Raw genomic sequence first — 24,084 nt, forward strand, 5'->3', positions numbered from 1 at the left:
CTGGATGGCTTAAGCTTCATATTAGCTTCAGATAAACTTTTAAATACATTTTTGCACAGAAGTTTGCCCCCCATCACTTACATTGTAAGTGCATTATTGAGGGATCTTCTAATGGTCAGTATGAACAGGAGGAATGATTTATGGCAAGAGAAACCTATTTCAATGTTCATTTGGGCACCTGACTATTGTTTTAAGACAGACTTGAAAAATTGTGATCCCGCCCTTTAAACTTGAATCAGCATCAGCTCCAATATCACTGCTGTACCAATTACTGCTTCTCACTCTGTATGAGATCAGTTGTCTTTCAATATGATTTTCTTTTTGATGATCCAGCTACTGGATATCAGACTGTTGCAATGTTGCCACAGCCTGTTGATACTCAGAAAATATTTCATCTTCATATCATCAAAAAATGCATGCATTGCAAGCTGTGGTCTTTAATTCACTGTGTGTGCAGGTTTCACTTTACTAAACACAGAGTTAGCTTTCTGTTGGTTTATGTTTGAAAGATCTATTAAGCCTTAAGTCACAAAGGCACAAAGGAAAAGAATGATTCTCAGCACCGATACTGGAGGTACATTGTATGTTGCCATAGCTACCGAGGCGTAAGAAGGGGACCTTGCACTTATTATCCAGAAATGAAACGCTTCTACCAGCACATCATGCTATCCTCCGAGCAGGTGAAAAAATCGAAAGACTGAAGTCGTGTTAAAATAGGATTGATGTGGAATTGGTGGCTCTCTGGAATAAGACATGATGACATTTCATTTGTCAGATTTCAAGCATCAGTCTGCTTGCATACAGTTTATATAAATCCATGAATAAAGAGACCTATTGACCACTGTGTGAGAGGTATACTGAAGAAGAGATGCATGAATGATTAGAGAGGTCTTTGACAGATAATAGTCTGTATGAACATCCTCTGTGCTGCTTTACCTCATCTTTCTCTTTCATAAATAATCAGCCTGTACCTGAAGACTTTATTGGAGATTTTAAAAATATGAATCAATGAAGATGCATAATAGGTTTTGGTAACCAGAGCTTAAACTTGAGTGTTCTATATGAGAATTATAGAGAGAATATTACATGAATTTTTGATGGGATAAACCAATGATACGTGTAACAAAAATGTTTGTGTTACTATTTTCTTACTGGGTAGACAGCAGCAGGTTATATAATCATATCATCTGTTATGTTTTTTTATGTTCCTCTGTAGAGATGACCAAAAATATCTCGCTGAAGAGAGTGGTTTCACTCATTCTCCAATTTCACAGAAGCTCACTGAATTTAGAAAAACAGCACAATGTTTAAATATGTATTTATTTTACTCAAGAGCTTTTTAAAAAGTTGGCTTTCATCACTGGTGACCACGCATGGCACAATCTTACTGCCATACTAACCACAATGCTGCAGTGTGTCACCGACTTAAACACAATTCAAAGAGACCATTGTTTAGGCATTCAAAATCTTATTTTCAAAAATAAAATTGCTTCAGCCATGTCATTATGTCTGACCAAATAAACAATCACAAATTTTGCTCTGAGTCAAGTTTTTATTAAAGGTATTCTACAATTTCTGTGCTGGATTAGCCAAGAGTAATAAAGTCAATAAAACCTACAGAAAGCATATTTTATGGCCTTCTTATTATCCCGACAAACCCTAAGAACATTTCAAAAGCCAAAAAGGCTGAAGAGAACATACTGTGCCTTCCCTCCTTTCAGTACAAAATATTTAAGGTATCAGATATCCAAGAAGGGTTGAATCGAGGGCAACTGGACTTGGTTGTAGATACTTGAAAGTGACTTCAAGTATCTACAGCTAAGTCCAGTTCCCTTTGATTTAACCCTCCTTGGATAACCATGACCTTGATGACCTGGACCTGGATGTCCTCACAGACAAGATCAGATAGTCACTGCCTATTGAAAATTCTATGTCCATACCACGCTAATGCCAAGATACTAGTTATCATACATGACTCAGTTTTGTACCTTCTTTTTAAAGTTGCAAATAATGCTAATAATTTTCAGTTAACCTCTTCCACTGAAATACAGTATATACATTTGTTTATTTACTGACATTTTTCCTACCTGCTTTTTTTGGACACTTTTTTTTTCAAGTCAAAATGGCTCTTTCTCATCTCAAGTGCTTTATTTTAACTTTAAACTTGACTTATTAGTGTGTTGTATTACTGTACTATGACATGTCTGAATCTACTGAAAACTTCCAGGATTTTGCCAATTAGCTTTTTCCATTGTAAGTGTAATTGTACTTACTGTAAAGGACTTGCAGCAGCATAGTAAGTTTTTCAAAACTAAAGTTATTGATATAGTCCAAAATCACAAATCATAAATTTACTTTTTAATTTGTACAACAGACGACATCCTTGTGCTATTTGCGTTATTGTGGTGTGCATAATTTTAAATGATGAGATTGGTTAAAGTCTGAATTGAAAAACAGTCAATTATCCTAAATAAACATAGATGTTAATTTAACAGATGAGTTCCTGACGTATTTTTCAGTGCGGCCAACTGGACAACTCTATGTTGCATATAAACATTTTTAGAAAAATAGTTAGTTGTGATATTAATAGTTATATAATTATACACTGACTTTAATTTAGCTTAATGCTTAGCTAAAACACGTGTGTGGTTAGAAGTTACTAACAGGACTTTTTTTTCAGGCCTACACCAGAAATGCAGCGGAGTGGAACTTCTCCTTAATAGACAATCTTCGTTTCCTCCTCTCCGGTTACGTCGTACGTCTTGACGTCAGAGCGGGGTGGGAGGGCGGATCGCGGAGCGGACGGCACACGGAGGAGGGGTGCAGTTCACTGAACGTCTGTGTCAGCTCCAACAGTTTGCCATCCAGCCGTGTAAGTGTGAAATATGTTTTTAGTTTAGTTTTTTTGCGCAGATTTAGGGTAACATTGTGCGTGTGTGTAATGTGTGTTGCGTCTCTGTGCCGCGAGAAAGAGCTGTTAGAGAGTGTCGATGTTGATATTTCATCGTATTAGCAGTAACGGGACTGTCAACCTGAGTCCGTTAACACACTGCTGTTACTGATAACACTGACTGGTGCTGAAGTAACATTTAAACGATTTTAATGTGATTCTACAGCAAATACGAAGGCTTATCTGTTGAAATTACTTTACCTGTATAGAGGGCCACAAGTACGTTATATGTTACTCCACAGTGAATTTTTTTGGACTTATCTTTTCCTAACGGTCGCTATATGTCATCTCATGTGGTGTCATCGTACTGTGTCATTCATAGGCGGCTGTGTTGCTGACGGACCGTACTTCATTAACGTTTCATGAAATTTTGTATGATAGCGTAGTTATATGTGCAACAGAGTTGTCTCATTTTCTACCTTGTGGGAAATAAACAGCAAAAAGACAAATAAACTTTGTAAATGTGACAGTTTAGCTCTTACACTCTCTTTTAGCTTTATGATTTGTTAGCTTATTATGGACTCTGCAGCAAAACAAAAGTTGCATACAGGGGTTTATTTCCAGTTAATTCGTTTTATTATCTAAATGCTGTCACTGTCTGTGGCCAATGCAATAAGCCAGGATCCTGTTCGTTGCTTTCAACCTACACAAGTTTTAATAAACCCACAGCAGGGTTTATTTTAGTCTCAACTTGCTAATGCAATCTGATGGGCTAAAGACATTTCATGGCCTAGAAAGGATGGACATCCGCAGCCTCATTCCATCTGATGCTTAGTATTCTTCACTGTTCATGCAGAGGAGCTTTTTTTTCTCCCCCTGCAGCCTATTATTATCAGTGTCTGGGAGACAGACAGAGATATACAGCACACACTCTCACACACTCAAACAAGCTGGCAAATGCAGAGTACAGTGTGCCAAGGAAGCATTTAAAGGATTACAGTTTCCATCTCACTTTCTTTCTCTTCTTTGTTGAAGACCTGTGGGCCTGATGTAGCAGGTTGTCATCTCCTCTACAATGAAGGAATGCCTCTCCAGCGTCTTGATCATGGATTGAAGGTTTGTTTTCGTCCACTTTCTTTATACATCCATTCATATAACTGCTCCCATCTTTCTTTTCTGATCATATTTATATCCTGATGGTTTTGGCACTGCACTGCATGGATAATAGATGCACATTTAGCGGATTGGAAGGATCTGGAGTGACATGATAAATACTGTATCGCACTATCTGTCCAGCATACTCTGCTAAGTGGCTGAGAGCTTGACTGCCCCTTCAGGGCACTGCTAACGCAGCCATTCTTGTCTCACTCCGACGGTCAGACCACCACGATGACGCTGCCCTCCTCCTCCTCCTCCTCCTCCTCCTCCTCCTCCTCCTCCTGTTCACGCTGCACTCATGTTGTGCCTTCCCTTTTGGGAGCTGAGCTTAGAATTGAGTCTTTGTATGAAGGTAATGTGTTTGCATACATGCAGGTATGCGTGTTTGTGTGCGTGTTGCTTACAAAATAGATCTCAGTAATTTGTAAAGATGGAGTGGCCTCCTCTGTTTTGTGCTCAGCTGCATGTGGCGCTTCAGCTTCTGATGTGGCGAAGATGTACTTATTCTTGATCAGATCACAAGATTAACACAGCTTTCTGTATGCTTGGATGGCTGTCACAGGGGTGGCTGATTAATTGGCTGTGTGTACAGGAAGACTGCATTTCTCTCAACAGAGCTGCAGGCACTGGACTAAAGAGAGAAAGTTATACATTTGATGGTTTTATTTGTTTACCATATTGGTAAAAACTGCTGTAGTGAAGACTTTTCATGAAGATGGCAGATACGATATTGTTTTACTTTGGTGTGTCTCTCCTCTAGATTGGCTCTAATCTTTTGGTTGTTTACATGAACATAAAAAGTGGAGTATGTGTTCCTAATCTAATCTATGTACAATTTAGTGTTGGGTCTTATTGATAACAGCGAAATCAATAAGTGGAATAACTTCATGTCATGTTCTGCATGCCAGTTATATAGACAAAAACATTGTTTTTGCTGATATTTGTTTGTAATACCAGCGTGAAACTCTCACGTAAATAAAGTTATGTATGATGTAATAGTGTCTGTTTGAATAAATTACACTTACTCTGACTGCTCTAATTTCTTCCACTAGTCCAGAGACATGCAGGTTAGGTAAATCGGTCATTAATTGGCCTCTAAATTGCTCATAGGTCTGACCGTGAGTGTGACTGTGTTTGTCCATAGACAAACATTAAATGGATGCTTTATAAGGTGTTATGTTTTGCCCTATTTAATAACTTGATAATATTTTATTGCTTTTGTTGCTCCCCACTGCTGCAGATGAAAACAGGATTTGTTGTATACTGTAGAGAACACAGAGACCTTGGTTCAATTCTCGGGAGTGGTACATTGTGCTTGGTTGTGTGTTCCAACTATTATACTGGTAATTGGCAGTGCGTGCCAGTGGGAAGCTGGTGAGGGAGTCTATGTCGTCCCACTTGTGATTCCTTCTGATTGGTGAGGGCACCTTGACAGGAGACGGTCAAAGGAGACACATGACTGTGTAGCTAGTTAGTTAGTTTACTCACTTAAATATCATGTTATGAAAATATATAAAATAAATTGTGTGTGCCTTTACACACTTGGCGAATATCAAATGAGAGATGGCCAGATTTTACTCGCACATTCTCTCTGTGTCAACAGTGAAGTTACCAGTGATGTGGACCACAGAACAGGACGACTAGCCATATGGGGCAGAAAAAGAGGAAAAAACCTGATCACCTCTAGAAATCTAGGTTACATTAAAGTAATAATGTAATCCACCCAGTCTGTTCAATGTCTGATGTGACTCTGGAGGAGCTTTGTCAGAAAATATTGCCTGATGATGTCATAGTGATGTCATCAGGTCACGTCAGCTTGAGTTGCTTGAGTCCACAAATTCAAAACAGAAAGTCTGTGTTACAAGGTAAAGGTAGGGAGGGTCTCGTTAAAGACACTATTTAGTTGCATTATGGGAAGTGTAGGATCCAGTGTTTTTGGAGCTGAACATAAAATCACTAGAGCTGTAATGGTTAGTTGGTTTGTTAATTAGTTGATGATGTATGTGCTGAGTTTGACACTAGAAGACTGTTTTCACATTCATCACGCTGAAGGGGAAAGTTTCTCTGATCTCACCTTAAATCTCAGTTTAACACGTGTACCTGTGAGCATAATTTGTGACATCACAACTAGTTTGGAGCTAGTCATAGTCCAGTATACAACCTATACTAGCGCGATGTGGAAACTTGAAGCCTCCAGTGCACAAACACTGGAAATGGACTTTTCAGTGAAGTAGGAGACATCTTGAAAGGAAACATATTTGCATGTCCATAGATTCTGGATTTGAGGGAGGAGTAGATGTAAATTTAAGAATCTTTAAGAAATGTAACTTTTTTGTGGAAAAAAACATTAGTCGAAAATTGTTATTCCAAGCGGAGAGTTTTTAGATGTCATAAAACACATCTGGAGGGGATCTTTAAGTCTTTTCTCACACACAAATGGTTTAGGGTTCTTAAATGTGAGAAGTATACTGGTTTTTGGCTTTAGCATTTCTCCAGTAAATTGAATATTTTGGGGTTTTGGGCTGTTGGTGGGACAACACAAACCATCTGTTGACATCACTTTGTGCTCCAGGATATTGTGAGGGGGAATTTTTTTTTCAGTTTTCTGATGTTTTATAGACCAAGCGATTAATGGATCAATCAATAATGAAGCAATTGTTAGTTCCCCAGCTTTATGAAAGTGTAATTGTAAATCGCTGGAGTATCCCTTTAAATCACCATGATACGCATCTGTATGGTGAAGTGTACTGAAGCATTAAAAATGTATCATTATTTATCAATATTGAAGATGCTCTGTGCTCTATTACTGAGGAATATTAATTGGGTTCATGTTACCTTGACCGGTGTAATTTTTACTGCATACCAACAACACTGAGGTGAATTAACTCAACATCATGACACAGTTATGTAGTGTTTTGTGAAGCGGTTTTAATTTTATGCATTCAATATTTAATTTCTTCGTCCTTTCCCCCCCCAAGCAAATAATATACTTCAGTAAGGGATTCAGATCATCCTTTTTGAGCTCAGTAGAGTCTAAAAAAATCTCAGCATCATTCAGGCAGGGATTTGGCTCCGTTCTCTCGACCAAAGATCCAGCCATGATTAAAGAGGAAGCATTGTATCTCAGAAAGGAAACACTCTTTTTCCTCTCTCTCTCTCTCTCTCTCTCTCTCTCTCTCTCTCTCTCTCTCTCTCTCTCTCTCTCTATCTCTCTCTCTCTCTCTCTCACCCACCTTCATCCTATTCCAGCAGGGGTTTGCCCACAGGGTAGGAGAGGTGTCATAGTGCAGCTTAATTTAAATGCCACAGACTGAAAACATTCTTTATCTCTGCTGCAATCAGAGATTCATCAAAAAACCACATACACGTAAACAGATTGGCTGTACTGTGCTGAATAAAAAAAAAACTTTATTTCTCAGAATCGGAGGAGAAATGATTAACCTGACCTTAACATTGACCTTAACATTAACCATATTAATCATATTGTTGCGTTATCAAGAACGCTTTCATGTTTTTGTTTTGAGAAATGTTGAAGATGTCATTAAAAGAACATTAACATTGACACGTCCTCTGTTCCACCCACCAGACTGATGCAAACTGATAAAATTACAGTAAAGAAATAAAAACAAGGATAAAATCTTGTGATTAAATGTTGTATAATGTGGCGGTTACAGTTAAAAAAACAACAAATGAGAAAAAAGCAATTCAGCTTCTGTGCTCCTGAGTCCCAACTGACAGAAAAAAAACATGGTGCAGGCCTTAAAAGATATTCCAATTGAAATACACGAGTTTGAAAGTCGTGCTGAGTGTCATGAAAAAAAAAAGGAAAATTCGTGTCCATGTACACGAATCTATAGATTAAGTTTAGTAACTATTTCTCAAACTGCGCGAGACTGGGTTGGCCTTTACTGTAGCTGTATACAGACTGGGTTTATAGTCTCCAGTAGGACTGACTCCCACACTTTCAGAATGAAGGTGAAATTCCTTTATAAAGGCTGTGGTTTCTAGTGGCAACGAGCTGCCTGCTTCCCTCTGATCCCTTCCTGTTTGAAGACAGAGGCAGAAAGAAGAAGGGGTCACACGGCAAGAGCTTGCACTTTAAAACTGTCCACGGTCTGTGTTTTAGTATTAGAATCACTACCATGAAATGATATGAGATATAAATATTTAAGCCACTAGTAAGTAAGTAAGAAAACTTTATTTATATAGCACCTTTCACAGACACTAGACACAAAGTGCTTCACAGGCACACACACACACACACACAAAAGCAATAAATACATCAAAGATGAACAACAAATAAAACACACAGGAGAGAAAAACAAGCATAAAACACAAGTTTAAACATAAAATACCACATTTTATCTAAATACCTGTCTGAACAGATGGGTTTTTAACTGCTTTTAAAAGATTCCACAGAATCCAGACATCTCAGACTTTTAGGGAGACTATTACAAAGCTTAGGTGCTGCTGACTGCAATACACGATCTCCCCAAGTCTTCAGATATGTCTGAGGGACACTTAGAAGACCCTGACTGGAGGGCCTAAGAGCTTGGCTCATGATGTGAGGGTGCAGAAGGTCCACGATATAATGTGGAGCCTGGTCATGCAGGGCTCTATAAGTGAGCACCAAGATTTTGAAATGAATTCTAAAATTAACAGGAAGCCAATGAGGTTAAAATAGGTTTAATGTGTGAACATCTGCTGGATCGTGTTAAAAGCCTCACAGCAGCAGCATTTTATCTAAGGAGGATTTATTTAGGTAGGTAAAAAGAAAATTGCAGTAGTGTAGCTTATATTCATCACAGCAGGTAGGATTTCATTCTTGAGTATCCATATCAAGCTCACTCAGCTATCAGGACAAGTATGATATTACAGTATATATGTATATGTATGTATATATGACATGCTCTCTGCACAGCACCGCAGCATTTTATCATCACTTTTCATCAGTTTGTTCGTGTCTTCTGTTGAATATTCTTTGGATTGACTTATGAAGAGTGGATATCGAGGTTTGGAGGTCAGGAGGAATATCTTATTTAAATTTAAATTTAAATCTTCTCTCGATATTGCTGACCAGGCTACATGTTGAACCCAGTATCACACTTGTAATGAAACCTTCAAGGCCAGAGCTCAGATGTGCTGAGCCCCACTAACCCGGTGTCTGATTACCTGAGCTCCAAGATCAGACTGAAGAGTTATTTAAATAGGTGACGATGAAGATGATTTATATCTGACTGCGTAAAGTTGTTCTCACCTGCTGGCGATACAAAGAACCAGACGCCCTTTGGCCTGATAACCTGGCAGGTTGCTCTCTTTGGTCGCACAGTTGTGTGCTTTGACCCTGACACACATTCCCTTTCACATTACATATCGCCGTGCGCCTTTAACACAATCTGTGGTTTAAGATTTCAGCTGGTGTGTAGGTGGTTTCCCGCCTGTTGACAGTTGATGATGTCCTGCCAGCGCTAGTGGAATATGAGCTATGCTGGCCAAGTTGGAGGCCTGGCTACTGTTAAACACCTATCAGGTTAGTAAGTGAAGCCACTTTGCAGAGCTTGACATGTATTACGTGCTCTTCTAATTTCTTCTCTTGTCCACTGGAAAACCCCCTTTTAAGAACATCTGTCTTACTAAGTAAATAGCAACAGAATTAGGTGCCAACACCATCAGTCTTCATTGGGTCAGCCACATTAGGTCTGCACTGAGTGTTGTTGTAGTCGTTGTCAACGTGGACCAGTGTCAGTTCTATGCACGTGGTAAATTATTCATCAAGGCACTTACTGTGGTGTTGAGCACAGATGCGGAATGGTGACTTAAACAAGGCTTTACCAGTATATGCACAGCTCCTTCCTGCATTATGTTCAACATGCAGTCTGATGACTCAAAGCCAGTCATCAATTATGTTTCACATCAATGCACTGCTGTGCATTTGTTCACTGTTGGACACCTCTGCAAAATCTATACCACAGAAGGGAACGCTCATGACATACATGTGACACTGCTCTGCACAACCATGACATCTCTTCTGTGGAAATTAAATTTAAATAATTCGTTTCTTTGTCACTTTGGCTTTGCAGCTTCCCACTCGCGATCTCTGTTAGGTAGTCTTTGATAACTCAGACTTGCTTCACACCCAATATACCACCTGTTGTTCCCTTTGTGTGAGTGTGTGTGTGAGTATATGTGTGCATATGAACATTTTAGGGGATTTTTTGTGATCTAGATTTTTGTTTCTTTTCATATTCAAAAATATTGGCAATGCAAAAACATTGTCACAGCAGTATGAGTGTGGGTGGTGATGGAAGATGGAAGTTACAGATAGTCTCCTGTTGCCCAAGAGATAAAAATGAATCAATATTAGGTAAGACAAACTTCCACATCCGCATTTGAAGGTTTTGCCCTCCATATTCAACCTCAAGATTTAACATATTTTGGAAGGAGTGTATACAGGTCAGTTTCCTACACATACCAGGTGTCAATCAGTGTGGGATATTAGCTTTTGTGGCAGCTGTACAAGCAGACAACATTTTTAATTGTTTCACTTTTTTAAGTCTGTGGTGTTCATAAGCAAACACAATGTATTTTAATTGTCTTCATGTGTAGGTGTAAGTGATTGTGTGTCTTCTGGTTCGTCCTTTCCCTGAAAAGCTCAGCATAACTTTGGCAACCGGTCCTCCCTGTGGGTTACATCTTGCACAATAGGGCGTTGTGCCTGCCTCTGTCAGTGAACTACCTGCCATTCACCTCTTCATTCAGACACACTCAGTGCTGAAGGCCCGGGCTGAACCCGACACGGCCAGGCGAAACACCCCGTGGACCGTCGGGTACCTTTGATCCACTCTAGCCTTTCTCACTCCCTCTGTAACCCTCTGTGTCTCTTCTCTCACTTACCCATTCTCCACGTCTGATATAAACAGTTGTGTCTCTTATCACACTTATTGCAGTATGCTGAAGTCATCTCCTGCACTGTCAGAACTGACACAACCATGCTATTATCTGCCTCCAAGCCACACACACACACACACACACACACACACAAATACAATAACGATTGTTCCTGTTTCCTGCCTATGCTGTCATTATTCAGCTGCTGAATGAGATATGGTCCAGTTTCCATCGGTCAAAGACAACACACACTCATAAACACACATACGTTAGTACACATATGCACATTTCCACACAATATAATTCCCGCTATCTCTCTCTTTCTCTATCCTTTTCTATCTCTGTCTGATGCAAACACACACACACACACACATGCGCGCACACACACAAGTGTGCGCATGCACTCACACACAAACATCACTGCCAGAACTCTCTGGCCTAATTCCCCTCTTATTGATGTGTGTCTGTCAGTGAAAGAGGCACAGCACAAAGAGCAGCGATGGGCCTGTGTGTGGCTCAGAGGGAACAAAGAGCGGTCTATTCCACGCCAGCTCTCAGACTCTTCTGGAACACTGCATGGGCTTGTTTAAGCTATGGCCATATTTTGAGTTAACTGAATGTATGTTCAGCAATGAACAACAACATGGCTGCTTCAGTGTCAAAGTCCATGGGCCAGATTGACCTTCACTTTGTGTTTATCATGCCCAGTTTGGAACTTTTTTATGTTAAAAAAAAAAAAGTAGAATTTAAAAATGATTGTGTAGGTATTTGGTTTACAGTTACTGTATGGCAAATTTTGCATGCAGAGACTGTAATACATTGCACAGCGCTGATACATAATTTATCTCACAATCTGCTAAATTGCAGATTGTCGGCTTTATCACTTAGCTATTTGAGCTGACATCCTGACCACTGTAACTCTGAGGGCTTAACCTCTCTTTAAGTAATCATATTTGATAGTCCTCTTTGTTCAATAATGATAATGGATGTGATTATAACACTTGAGTGCTACATCTTCGTCAATATGACCTTCCTGGCAGAATGAGGCTGCAGCTGTTTTCTTTCAGAGAGCCAAAGTGAATATTTACCGGAGGCTGTGATACTGTAATTCATTGTTAAACAAGCACTTGACAGAGCTTGATTAAATATAGCAAAGAAACTAGAAAGTTTAAGAAACAAGATGATTGTTGTTAAGTATTTATCACGATTCATCTTTGATTCATTAAGCTGAATCTTAGATCATCATCGTTAACTCACACATGCATTTTTACTGTCTGCAAAATGATGAATTGTGAGTGTGATTTGGTTTTTTTCCAGTCTGCCAGTGCCAAAGCTCTGCTGCGCTTTCACCGTCTCTCCAGTATGGCTGGCCAAAGACAATGGCGGCAGGACTGGACGACTGGCAGCTCAGCTGAATGGAATGAGCTACAGAGTTAGGGACAAGGACGTGTGTGTGTGTGTGTGTGTGTGTGTGTATGTGAATTTATACCAGGCTATGAGTGAGGGTGACGCGGTTCCAGAGAGGCCATTGTCCATATGGTTGTTTGTCATTCACCTTTGACAGTATTGTGGTATTTCTGAGAAACATGCTGACTCACTGAGGCTGCTGACCCCGGCTGTCACTGACACCTGTTCATCACTGATAATCAGTGAACTGTTTCTGTGGTGGACAGGGTTCACATAGAGCAAAATACATCCATCAACTAGCATGTTTTTATGGTTGATCCGAGGAGCAAATGAAGCCTTTTAATCAGATACAGCTGCAGAAGTTTTTCCAAGCTATTATAAATATTTTCTCTCATTACTAGATATTGTTCAAGGTGTGCATTCTTTTGCAGTAGTCTGTTCTCTGTCAAAATAGTATATTGCTGCAGTGAAAAGAAGTATTTGGGTCAGTCGTCATTCGGAGATTCATCTGGTGTTTTTGTTCTTTTTGCGTTATCACTTCATCAAGGTGGAGTGACAAGCCTTGCTCACATCGAACCTCTCACACATACACAAGTATGCACATCAAGTCTGACAATAAAGCTTTCTCCTCTAAAGGCTCCTGAAAGAGGATTTAGTTTGAATATAAAACTGTAGGCAATCAAGAAAACATCCAATCCAGCGTTGGGATCAGCCTGGGGATGAAGGAGGGGATTTACGGACACAGTGGGAGGGATGTGCACCGGTGTCGGGACGGGGCTTCAGGTTCAGCTTCAGGACAGGATTAACTTAGGTTTACCCCTCCACTCACTCGCTCTGAAACAGCAGCGAAACCCTCCTTCCTTCTAATCACCACACGGAACTGTGACTGCCAGAAAATGCCACTTGTCTCAGTGTGAAGATGCATGGATAATCTGGTATGCATTTAAATTTAAGTATGTTACGTATGTGTACATGACTGTTCACCTTGTATGAGGAACTGATCAATTGACGTGCTAGGTCACATTGGAAGTTCATGTAATGATTATTATATGAAATTATACAGAAACATCTTTAAGTCTAAGAGATTTTATTTATTTCGACAGGTAAAAAAAAAAAATCACATAGAACATGAATGATAAAAAAAAAAAGGATTGTGCTGGTGAGATTACAAAATCCATATGGAGTTTTAAAAAAAATGACAGTCTGCTTTCTAAAGTCTTTATATAAATATTCAGAGACTGTAATATGGTATAATACTCTAATATAGATTTTCTTGCCCTGAGCCTGGATACAGCAAACTCATAAAAGAAAAAATGTGTTACAAATTTGGTGTGTGGAGTATGAAAGACCAGTCAGAGAGGATCAAATGAAAGTTGCTATTAAACGGCATGATGAGAAGTGCAGGATCCAGTGTTGTTGCAGTTTGACTCATTATGGACTAAAATTCAGGATATTTTGGCCTCTGCTTCATTGATTATAACCATTGTTTCTTTAATGGTTACTTGCAAGTAGCCCAACTTTATAGAAGTGCAATACTAAATCAATGGAGTACCCCCTTAAAGGGACCCCACAAAAAAGTGAAAATTAGTTTAAATTAATTAAGAAACAGTCATGTTAAACAATTAAATTAATTTTTGCATCACATTACATCGAACATATACTTTCAAATGATATTTACTTGACTTTTTTATTTTCAGTTACTATAAACGAGCTGTTTTCCTTCATATCTAGTTAGTTGAGTAATTACATTCGTTGAGTAACTTGAGTGCTACAAAAGTTTGTGTCACAGTATAATAGCTTGCTTATCTGTAATCAGTAAAAATACCAAGTTGGAGGTGTGTTATAATTAGTATGAAAGGCACTGCTTAATGCTTCACAGCACAATATACTAACAGCTACAGGCAGCAGCCTGCTAGCAGGTGACTATAGTGAACCTGTTCAACACCTGCTCTCTCTCTCTGGCAGGCAACAGTTACAGTTAACTGTTTGGCATTGCATATTAATACACAGCCTCTGAATTAAACACATCAGTAGAGAGCAGACGAAAGCAGAGTGTAGATCAGCTTGTGGAGAAAGTAAAAGCTGCTGTTAATGTGTTTATGTGCATGAACACGCCTGTTCTTGGCAGTGACAGTGTTGCGAGTGTGTATGCTACCTGCAATTAGCGTCATTCTCATGCCCCGTCTGTCTCTGGACCCAATATAAAACTGAACAGCTGATGATCCTCACAGCAACGTGACTCAAGCCTGTCACATCTTCATTTGCATAGATTACATTCTTGCGGTAGTGAGAAGTGTGTGAGTGTTTGCGCCGGTCTGTCCGACTTTGTGTTATTCTTCATGACCTGACAGTAGAGCTGAAAGGAATATAGTTTGTAACTGTCCCTCCCCAGGGCTCTGAATGTTCCTGGCTCGCTTGTTTTGCTGCCCCGGCGGGAGCAGTTATTGATGCTGCAGGGAGGGTTGGGCTGACTTGACTGCCTCTCTGTGGCTCTATCTGTGAGGTGATCACTGCTCCACCAATAAGGTTCCTTCTCGAGGAAGACGGCTTGTATTTTATCAGGAATCTATCCTCTTGGTTTTGTCACTGACTTAGATGCAGCTTGGCGGTGTGCAAGGCTGCAGAAGGCGATCACACACACTGCGCACGCTTGTGTTTGTGACACTGCACTGTTGGTTGTTTCTAGTGCGGAAACCCTTGTCTCTTGACACCACCACAGGATAAGGAAGGGATGCCTTTGGGTATACTAAATGAGCTCCTGAAGGCACACAAACACACATACTAAGCTGTGTCACACAGTGTCGCACATGTTCTGTATGCCTGGCTAATTCACAGCTCACAGGGAAAGTGATTATTGATTGCAGGCAGAAAGAGACGTCTGATTGTCTGACTATGAGGTCAGTGAGTGCATGGAAAATTAAATTTTGAATCTTAAAAATTATTCTCTGTTTTTCTTTCTTTGGTTTCCCTCCATCTATCCACCTCCCTCTCAGGTAATCCAGAAGACTGAGTCATACTAGGCTGACGGTTGGGCTGATGGTAGGTTGTTTTTTTTTCCTTCTGATGTGAGTCTTTATCTCTTTCCGTCTCTCTCGCCTTCCTTTTCTTCATTCCACCTGCCTCTTGTGCCTTTCTGACTATATCCCCCTCCAGGTGGTTGTTTATTTTCTTAGCCTGCATGTCCCTGCTTACATTTGAATTCATTTATGCTTTACTGTGTGATCTTTGTATCTTGCTAGCCTACTTGGATCCACCTTGTTATCCTTTATTACTTGTATTTGCTCTTGAAACATTGGCCCGTTTGAATGTTGAATGATTCAGAAGACCGGCACAGCTGTCACCGGTGCAGCCTTTCTGATAGCATCTTTAACCAAAGATACTGTATTCATCCTTGATTATTTTTAAATTATGGTTGCAAAGTTGATTCTTCATATTGGTACTTGAATGCTGTCTGCCAACAGACTGTAAAACTCCAGTCTGATTACTGTGCGTTCACACGTTCAGCCATTTGAATGAAATTTCAAACATGCAAATGGTTTTAAGTTAAAGTGAAAATGAGTAATTGCATTGTCACTGGATCTAGGCAACATTGAAGCCTCTCATAATCCATCTCCTCTCTCTCTGTGCTAGACCAGCATGGCTACTCGTTCCTGAATCAAAGATGCATGCTCCCTTTTTGGACCCGTCCCTCTGACCACCACTGAGCTGATCCAACCCTCCATCAAACAGTCCCATCTCCACTTCTACTGTTCTCTACTATACTCTGCTGTATTCTAGTCTCTCCTTCATCCATTGTCATGTTCCAACTTCTGCATGTTTGACAGATAGAGAGAGAAGTCATATCAGACTGTTAATTACTCCTTAATATTCATGAGAGGTCAGCAGAAGCAAATGCAGCAGGGGGACAACAGTCAAAGGGAGCAAGAGGGGGTGGGCCCGAGTTCAGGTCCTGAAGCTAGAGGAGTGGCAGGGGGGTCACAGGGCCCAGTGTTGAAGAGGGCCTCATCCCAGTCAGAGCACCCCTCCTTCAGTAAGATGAGCCAAAACGCCAGGGAGAGTATGGGGGTTCTGGGCCAGGGACTGAAACAGCTGTTCCAGCAGCAGCGTAAACGCCTCTCCCTCTCTCGCCCCACCATCACCTCTTCGTCTTCCTCCTCATCTTCCTCTGTAGTGTCAGCAGGTGGCACCTCCCCCTCTGCCTCTGAGGACGCCTCGGGGTCCTGCTGTCCTGACTCTGACCGCCTCTCTGCTCCTGTGGTTCCCTCCGCAGCTGGCCAGGGCTCAGCCGCTGCGGGCATGATGAGGCGTGGGACCAGCCTGCAGAGCCGGCGCAGTAAAGGGTCCGGGTCGGGATCTGGGAGCGGAGACCGCGATCCTCTCCTGAGAGGTAGCCCCCAGGCCCCGCACCGCCGCTATACCCACGATCCGCAGCAGCATACCAGCCGCCCACGCTCCTCTTCCACCACCGACACCACACCCAGCAGCCCCGCCCCTGGATACGCTGGCGGTGATGTGGTGCTGTCATCAGGGTACCAGTCCACGGAGGAGACAGACAGGGTAAGTGACAGTAGCCGTGAATTATATTATCACTGCACAGGCCGATTGATGTGTCTCCTCTCCCCTTTTACTGATGTCAGGCCTTGTTTATCAGTGAGCTGTCAATCAAAAGCTGTGGTTCAACTTGCTGCTGTGGAAACACTCTCTGCCGTTTCAGTTGTGACCACAGAGAAAGAGTCTTTACTGCCGTCTGATTTTGTTCAGTGCTGACTATTGATCGAGTGCAAAGATATTTTTTTATGGCCTTTTCTATAACAGCATTAATCCAAGCACAGTAAACACAGGACAGCTTTATGACAATTAAAACACTCACATGCACACACACATACAGTAGATACACATTGGTATATTACACAGTAGCCGGTGATAAAAAGCAAATGACTTTTTTTTTTTTTTCCTACAGTAGCAACAGTAAATCCTGTAATAAACATCAAATGTGTTTATCCTTCCTTTTGTATTCTGCCTGGATAATCATCTTTTAATGTCTATTTGAAATACATTTGTTTGCCAGCCAGTGTACTATTGTGTATAGTGTACTCCTGTGTTAAAACCCTGCAGCACTTTACAATTTCATCTTAATCTCAACCTCAAATCATGATTTTTAACCACTTCAAGTATTCCAGATTACAGTTTATTTCATCCGCCACCAGAGGTCGCCGTCAGACCAGTTAACCTGCTGTGAGCAGCACTGGGCTTGGTTCATGTAGAGGTTGTGTTGGCATTATGAGCATGGTTTGTGGTAGAGTAGACTGATCCTTGGGTTAATGAAATCAGTTGTACCAAGGACACAGTATCAGTGTGTCAGAGATAGAGTGAATCTATACAGCGATGGGCAGCAAGTCTAGACCAGCGGGCGTTGATGTCCACGTTAACTGACAGCTTTAATCTGTGAGCCGAACTTAATATAAATCTTCCCCCCTCTCTTCATCCGTAAAATCAAGCATCCTTCAGTTATCTGTGTGAATGACTTCACCTGGGATATTGGAGCAGGGATGAGAGCCAGGTCTGTTGCTCGCCCTTGGCAGAGATGATAACCTGTCTTACTCATCTCAAACCATCATTACAGCCACCCCCCCCCCAGCTACACAGCAATGTCATTCAGGTCATCCAAGCAGTAGCTGTGCTTACCCTGAAAAAGCTGCTGAGAACTACGCCCTGCTTGGGTTGCCATAGTAACAGCGTGGCCGACCTTGGAGGTGTGTGACATCCCGCTGTTAGTGGAGGTCGAGGGTTTCTTAGCTCGTCTGAATTTGTGGATTGATAAACGTTATGATAAATTCTTCTCTCATTGCTCTTTTTTCTTGACTTTTTTTTTCTGTTTTTCTTTCTTTTTCTCAACAATGTCCCCCATGCGCTCCCCTAGCCTTTTCCCCCTCTTTCTCTCTCTTTCCCTCCCTGTTCCCCTCCCTCTGTCCCTGGAGAGAGTTCGTATAGACAGTCAGCTGGTCCCTCCTCCTCCTCCTTCTCTTCTCCCATCCCCCCCCCCCTCCTCCCTCCCTCCCTCCCTCCCTCCTTCCTCCTCTCCCCACCCTTCGGGCTCACTGACAGGAAGCAGGAGGCAACCTTGCCTCGTCCTAGATGAGTGAGAGCTGAGCACTGGCTGTGTGTGTTTGTGTGTGTGTGTGTGTGTTGATGTGGTCTTGTTATCAGTTCTCTCTTAGTGTTTCACAAGAGGATGTGGCAGGGTGTGTACATGTGTGACTATAAGACCTCTTTTTTTTTCTGTCTTTCATATAGTCTGCATGAGTGTGTGTACTGGAAATCATTTGTGTATTGACAGCCATGTGGTGTGCGCATCTTGTGCGAGTGACTGTGTCTGTGAGAGGAGGAGACAGAGCTCAGGGGATCACTGTGAATATGAGTAGAGGGCAACACAACTGAGCTGTCTTTATCTCTGCTTGCTCTCCCTCTCCCTTTTTTTTCCATCTCCCTCTCCCTCTTTTTCTCTCTCTCTCTCTCTCTCTTTCTCTCCTCACTTGTGTTTGCATAGTAGACGAAAGCAGTGTGGACTAGAAATGTGTGTGCACATGGATGTTTGGAGAGGAGGGTAGCCTGTGTGCCTTCAGTATGTGTGTGTGTATTGGTGTGTGTGACTGTGGAGTGTACTATGTGAGGCGGTGTGTACTTAGGAGGGATATCAGTGGAGAGGAGTAGAACAGGGGGTCCGGCTTTGGGTCCACCAGTCAGTCAGTGAGTCAGGATGGTGCAGCGCTTCAGTCTTCGTAGACAGTACTCCAAGGTAAGCTTAAAACACACAAGCTTGTTTAGTCATCAAAACAACCATTTCCATGCTGCTCCTTCAGTCATGGCTGAAGGCACATTTGTCTCTAATTTCTGCTTCCAGTGAAGCCTTTTGTTGTCTGAATAATGGTTGTGTGATGCTTTTGCACACCTTTTTCCACCTCTTTGTCTATCCTTTCTTTCTCTCTTCCAGCTATTTGTTCCATGTTTATGTTTTTTGGCTGCTTAGTCAATGCTTTCGTGCGGGACAGCGATCAAAATGGTAAACATGGATTCATGTGGGGAAACAGTGTACGGATCAGCCAGTTGAATCATATATTGCGAATCAGCTTTTTTTTGTTATACACATATTTATTCAACTTTTAGGTTGTTCGATCTGTACAGTAACTGAGTAGTCCGTCTTTGCACTTTATCTCAACTCTTGTTAAACAGTAACTCAAGCTACAGTAGTAAGAGTGGCAGCCTATGAGGTCGAGTCACCAAGGGATTTGATTATTGGTAAACATTACATTTAATCATTGCTGATTCGGGCAGTATTTATGACTCATCTGCACTCATAGGCCGGTCTGCTCTACAACTGTCCATGAGTTTAATATATCTATTCCCAGGTGGCAGTGCTGTTAAAGAGGGAAGAAGTGCTGTATTAAAACTCAGCATTAGGTCTGTTAAGAGCCTGCTGTTCTGCAGCTGGTGCTCAGCCTGTGGGATTAATTACAATTAGCTGCTGATTAATTGATTGACTACACCCTCCCCAGTCATGTTAAGCTCTCTGTAATGGTGCTAGTGGATGTTCATACTGTATGCCTGGGAGCATCAAAATGTACATGCAGCAATACACACATGAGCAAACAGAATCAATCTCAGACTGTTTGACCTGCACCCAGACTGGTGGAGTCTTATCTAGTCTGATCTTTCTCTCTTCTCAGAGGAATGGAGTAAAAACAGATGAAGGAAGTGAAGGGCTGGAAGGTATAAATGTGTAGTGTCAGGATGGAAGACTTGTTTAGGACAGAGGATGGGGAGGAACAGGGGAGTAGGCACCAGTGGGATATTAGCTACTGAGTTGAGATGAAACAGAAGCCAAGCCTTGAGGCTAGCCCTCTCACAACATAGGATTGTTGTGTATGAATGTGAGAGAGACTGAGGCTGTGTTTGTCTTTGGAGAACATAACCTCCTCCAGGGCCTGTCTGCAAATGTTCACTAACCTTGTCCCCTCCAAAAATGGGATGTTGGGAAATATTGGAAGGGTGAGGCGGGTTGGGTGGATGACCCCGTCTCTTTCCCTCAGGCCACATCTCTTCATGCCTACCTGACTTACTGCTCATCCTTTGTCTTCTATTGTCTATCACCATACTTTGATTTTCATGTCAGATAACGTGCTATGTTCTCCTGCAGTATCCTCAACCACCACAAAACAAAATGCCTCAGATTTAAACTATTCAGAGGAGCAACCTCCAGCTGAGCTGGAATCTTGCAGCTGGATGCAGCCTAAAAATGAAAATACTCTCAGCAATGTGGTTTGACGAATGCCTTTGTTTTTTAAACTTGTATTTTATTTATTTGTGCTCAGTGTCTTACACATTGCATTACATTTTACATTTAACATGTGAATGTTTCCTTAACCAGTATTCAGCTGCCTTCACATACAGTAAATGATAAATTCCTTAGTCACAGATTTAAAAAAACAAGGAACTGGAAACATTGAGTGACAATGATAAAGAAAAAAATTAAGAAAACAAATCTCAGGATCAGGTTAGTCTATACATATTTCAGTTATCAGTACTAGAACTGAAAACTAATCAAATGTAAGATGGACTAAATAAAGTCATTGCATTAATAGGACCATGAGAGGTTTTTTTGAGCCTTAACACATTTTTGGTTGTTCGAGATTTGTTTTGTACCATCAGATGTAAACCACATCTTTGTATAAACCGCCACTAATCGGATTTGTAACAAACAGGGTTAATTTTTGTATTTTCTGACAAGCTTCACTTATAAAGGATTTGGTCCCCTTTCATAATGCCACCAGTGCTGTCCTGTAAGAGAGCAGTAAGGAGAAGTGTCAGCGGGGAGGCGCCAAACATCACCTGGTATCCCGAGGCTTGTTCCGTCCCTGCTAGTTTAACATCCTCATCACTGCACTCCTATCGTCTCTCACCTCCCCAGGCTACTGGCTGTGTGCTGATGAAAGCGTTTGTGCCCTTTCCAGCAGGACACAACAGCTCGTCCTGGAACCGTTTTAGTGATATTGAGTTTTGAAAATTTGAAAAGCTGCAAAAAACAAACACGGGGTATTGCTCGGTCACGTTCACTTATATACAACTAAGGCTGCAGATGCATATGATATCTATCAAGTCTTGTTAAAGCACTGCTACAGTGGATTGCCCTCTAGTCACTGTAAACACAGTCACAGAAGCACGCAGTCAAACCTGTGTGTAATCAAACAACTGAGTTTCGATTGACTTTCAGAAGAGAGAGAGAGAGAGAGAGAGAGAGAGAGAGAGAGAGAGACAGCCATGGGGATGATGAAGCATGTGCTTAGTCCACACTGGAGGTGATGTCATCCCAGTGCTGTGTTTGCCAACTACCAGCCCGTGGCAAATTGTTTTTTCAGGCAGCGTGTGTGTGGATGTGTGTGTGTGTTGCTGCTGTCAGTGCACCATCTTGCATCTCTGTGGTTCAAAGTTGTTGACATCAACTCTGAGACCTTATTACAGTGATACAGTCAGATGAGGAAGTAGCGTGAAGCCACTAAGGGGTTTGGACAGGTCTGTGGCTTGTGGTTTGTACTGACTTTCAGAAAAAGACCAAAAAATTGTTCCTCTCAAATGTGTTAATCTCCCTTTTTTGCTCTCTAATATTTCCCCCTCTCTTGTTCTTGTCTTCTGATCTACCCTCTAGTCAATTTCCCTTCCCTTTTCTCACTGATCTATCTTCTTCTATCTCTTCATCTTGGACAAACAAACACAGAGTGCTTTGTGTCTTTTTGTCTGACAACTGTAAATATGGCCTTGCCTACTTTTCTCCTACGGGGCAGTCAGTCCATCAAGTCTATAGTGGTGTGCTTGTTTGGTAGTCATGTGTATGCTATAACATATGTGGTGTATGTGTGGCAGGGTGACAGCTATTGATCAGCAAAGCAAACAGCAGCATTGATTGTGAATTAAACACAATGGTTCTCCTGTTCTTGCCCTTTATCCTGCCCTGCTCTGTGGTCTGTGTGTGTGTGTACTTTACATGTTTATTGGTATTCAAATGGGTGTCTTATCACAGGAAAAACATGAAATATGTTTTTAAGGTGTTGAGCCACAAGCCTCTGGAACAACTTCAGTGCTCCTTGGCATAGATTCTTCAAGTCGCTGGAACTATACTGGGGGAATAACCATCATTCCTCCAAAATGATGTTAGTGGAGAGTAATGTCTAAAGGCCTTTAGTTGCCAAAGCTTAAAATTGGCAATCGTTAAACATGTCTCTCCACCGTTTGTTTTTTTAATATATTTTCTTTTTAGTTATTATACACATTTTTTTGAATATGCAATCATTAACAAAAGAGATACCTCAAACTAGATGCAATGAGAAAAGAAAAGTAGACAAAACGGTCAAGAGTCTGTACTTTGTGCCTTACAGATCCTTTATCCAACTTATTAGACTCGTTATAGTCAATTATGGTCACTCATAACTGATTATAGGGTTACCATGTTGACCAAAGATTTCACCATAACCAACACATCTGTTCAAAATCTCCTATAGGTGCTCAGTTGGGTTGAGATTTTGTGTCTGTGAATGATATGAATGTAAATAGTCATCAAACCATCCAGTGACCTTCATGTTCAATATGTAGAATCTTGATTTGTTCTACGCTCATTTATTTTGGTTTTTCCTTCAATTTGTCACCCAACTGTATATATCAGTGTTCATACCTTTGTGCATTTGTGAGAGAGCTCATACAGCTTTGTCCAGGGTCTATAATTATACAAGAGTTTTCCTCAGTCAACAAGAAGCTAAATCTTCTACACTGCTTGTTTTTCCCTTTAGCGGCTTCACTGCTTTGACCATCTTTTCTCCTTTTCTGAATCCCTACACCCTTTACCTCCTCACTCTTTATCCTTCTTCATGTCTTTGAGATTGTCTTTCTTCAGCTCTCACTCTCTCTTCATCTCTCTCCCTCTCATCTGCGTCCAGTGCTCAGACAGTGGAGCCGGTTGCCCATCTCCATGGTAACAGGGTGATGTTCAAAGAGGGCTGAAGCGGCTTTACCCAGCCGAATGCTCACAGGTTCATTGTCTGATCCCACAGCTACCTCGTCAGCTTGTCTGGTGGAATAACGGCTAAAATTAGGCTCCTACGCTGTTTTCCATATACGTCGACTTTGTGTTAAATACTGTTTGTTCTAAACCTCGTAATTAAGCTTTCTTTTTTGTCAAGTATTTAAAATGACAGAGCTATACAGAATACGCATTGGAATGGCACGCTATCGCTTAGATCTCAATGCTAGAGAGACACCGCTGTTTCCTGTTCCTGTGCTGACGTATATTTAAATGAAATTATCTGAATGATGTACAAAGAGGGTTGTGAAATGTGCGGAGGTGTCAGTAAAGAAAAGTTTGTGTTTGACAGTCAACCGACCGCAATGGGACTCCTGTATTCTACTTCAAAGAGAATGAACAATATGAAGTGATGAGAAGGACTGTAAATGATTTGTTGTACCATGTAAAATCCTTGAATTTGATATTCATCATTTGTGTGCAGGTGTGCATGTGTGTGCAACGTGTGTGTGTGTGTGTGTGTGTGTCTTTGTGTGTGCATGAACTCTCCACCCAACTGTTTGTGTTCCCTTTGAAGCGTACACCCAGCCTGTTTAATTAGGCTGTTGAATATTCATATGTGATAATACATATAGGCCAACGCCCTTATCCTGTGCTGGTTGCTATTAGCATTCAC

General features: G+C 41.3%; 1 protein-coding gene across 5 annotated transcripts in view; it reads left to right on the forward strand.

Moving 5' to 3' along the window:
• The first annotated feature begins 2,785 nt into the window (after positions 1-2,785).
• tmcc1a (transmembrane and coiled-coil domain family 1a) overlaps positions 2,786-24,084 on the forward strand; it is a 43,850-nt gene continuing 22,551 nt past the window's right edge. Inside the window, exons 1-4 of one of the 5 annotated variants that reach the window (XM_044351400.1) lie at positions 2,786-2,872; positions 3,926-4,006; positions 15,337-15,382; positions 15,974-16,900. In XM_044351400.1, coding sequence (XP_044207335.1) covers positions 16,214-16,900 — 687 coding nt within the window. In that variant the 5' untranslated portion in view covers positions 2,786-2,872; positions 3,926-4,006; positions 15,337-15,382; positions 15,974-16,213. Of the gene's footprint in view, positions 2,873-3,925; positions 4,007-15,336; positions 15,383-15,973; positions 16,901-18,834; positions 19,140-24,084 lie in introns of those variants that run through there. The other 4 variants (XM_044351401.1, XM_044351403.1, XM_044351402.1 and 1 more) reach the window with 4 other exon arrangements.

Source organism: Thunnus albacares, chromosome 5, assembly GCF_914725855.1.
Source record: "Thunnus albacares chromosome 5, fThuAlb1.1, whole genome shotgun sequence".
Taxonomy (NCBI): domain Eukaryota; kingdom Metazoa; phylum Chordata; class Actinopteri; order Scombriformes; family Scombridae; genus Thunnus; species Thunnus albacares.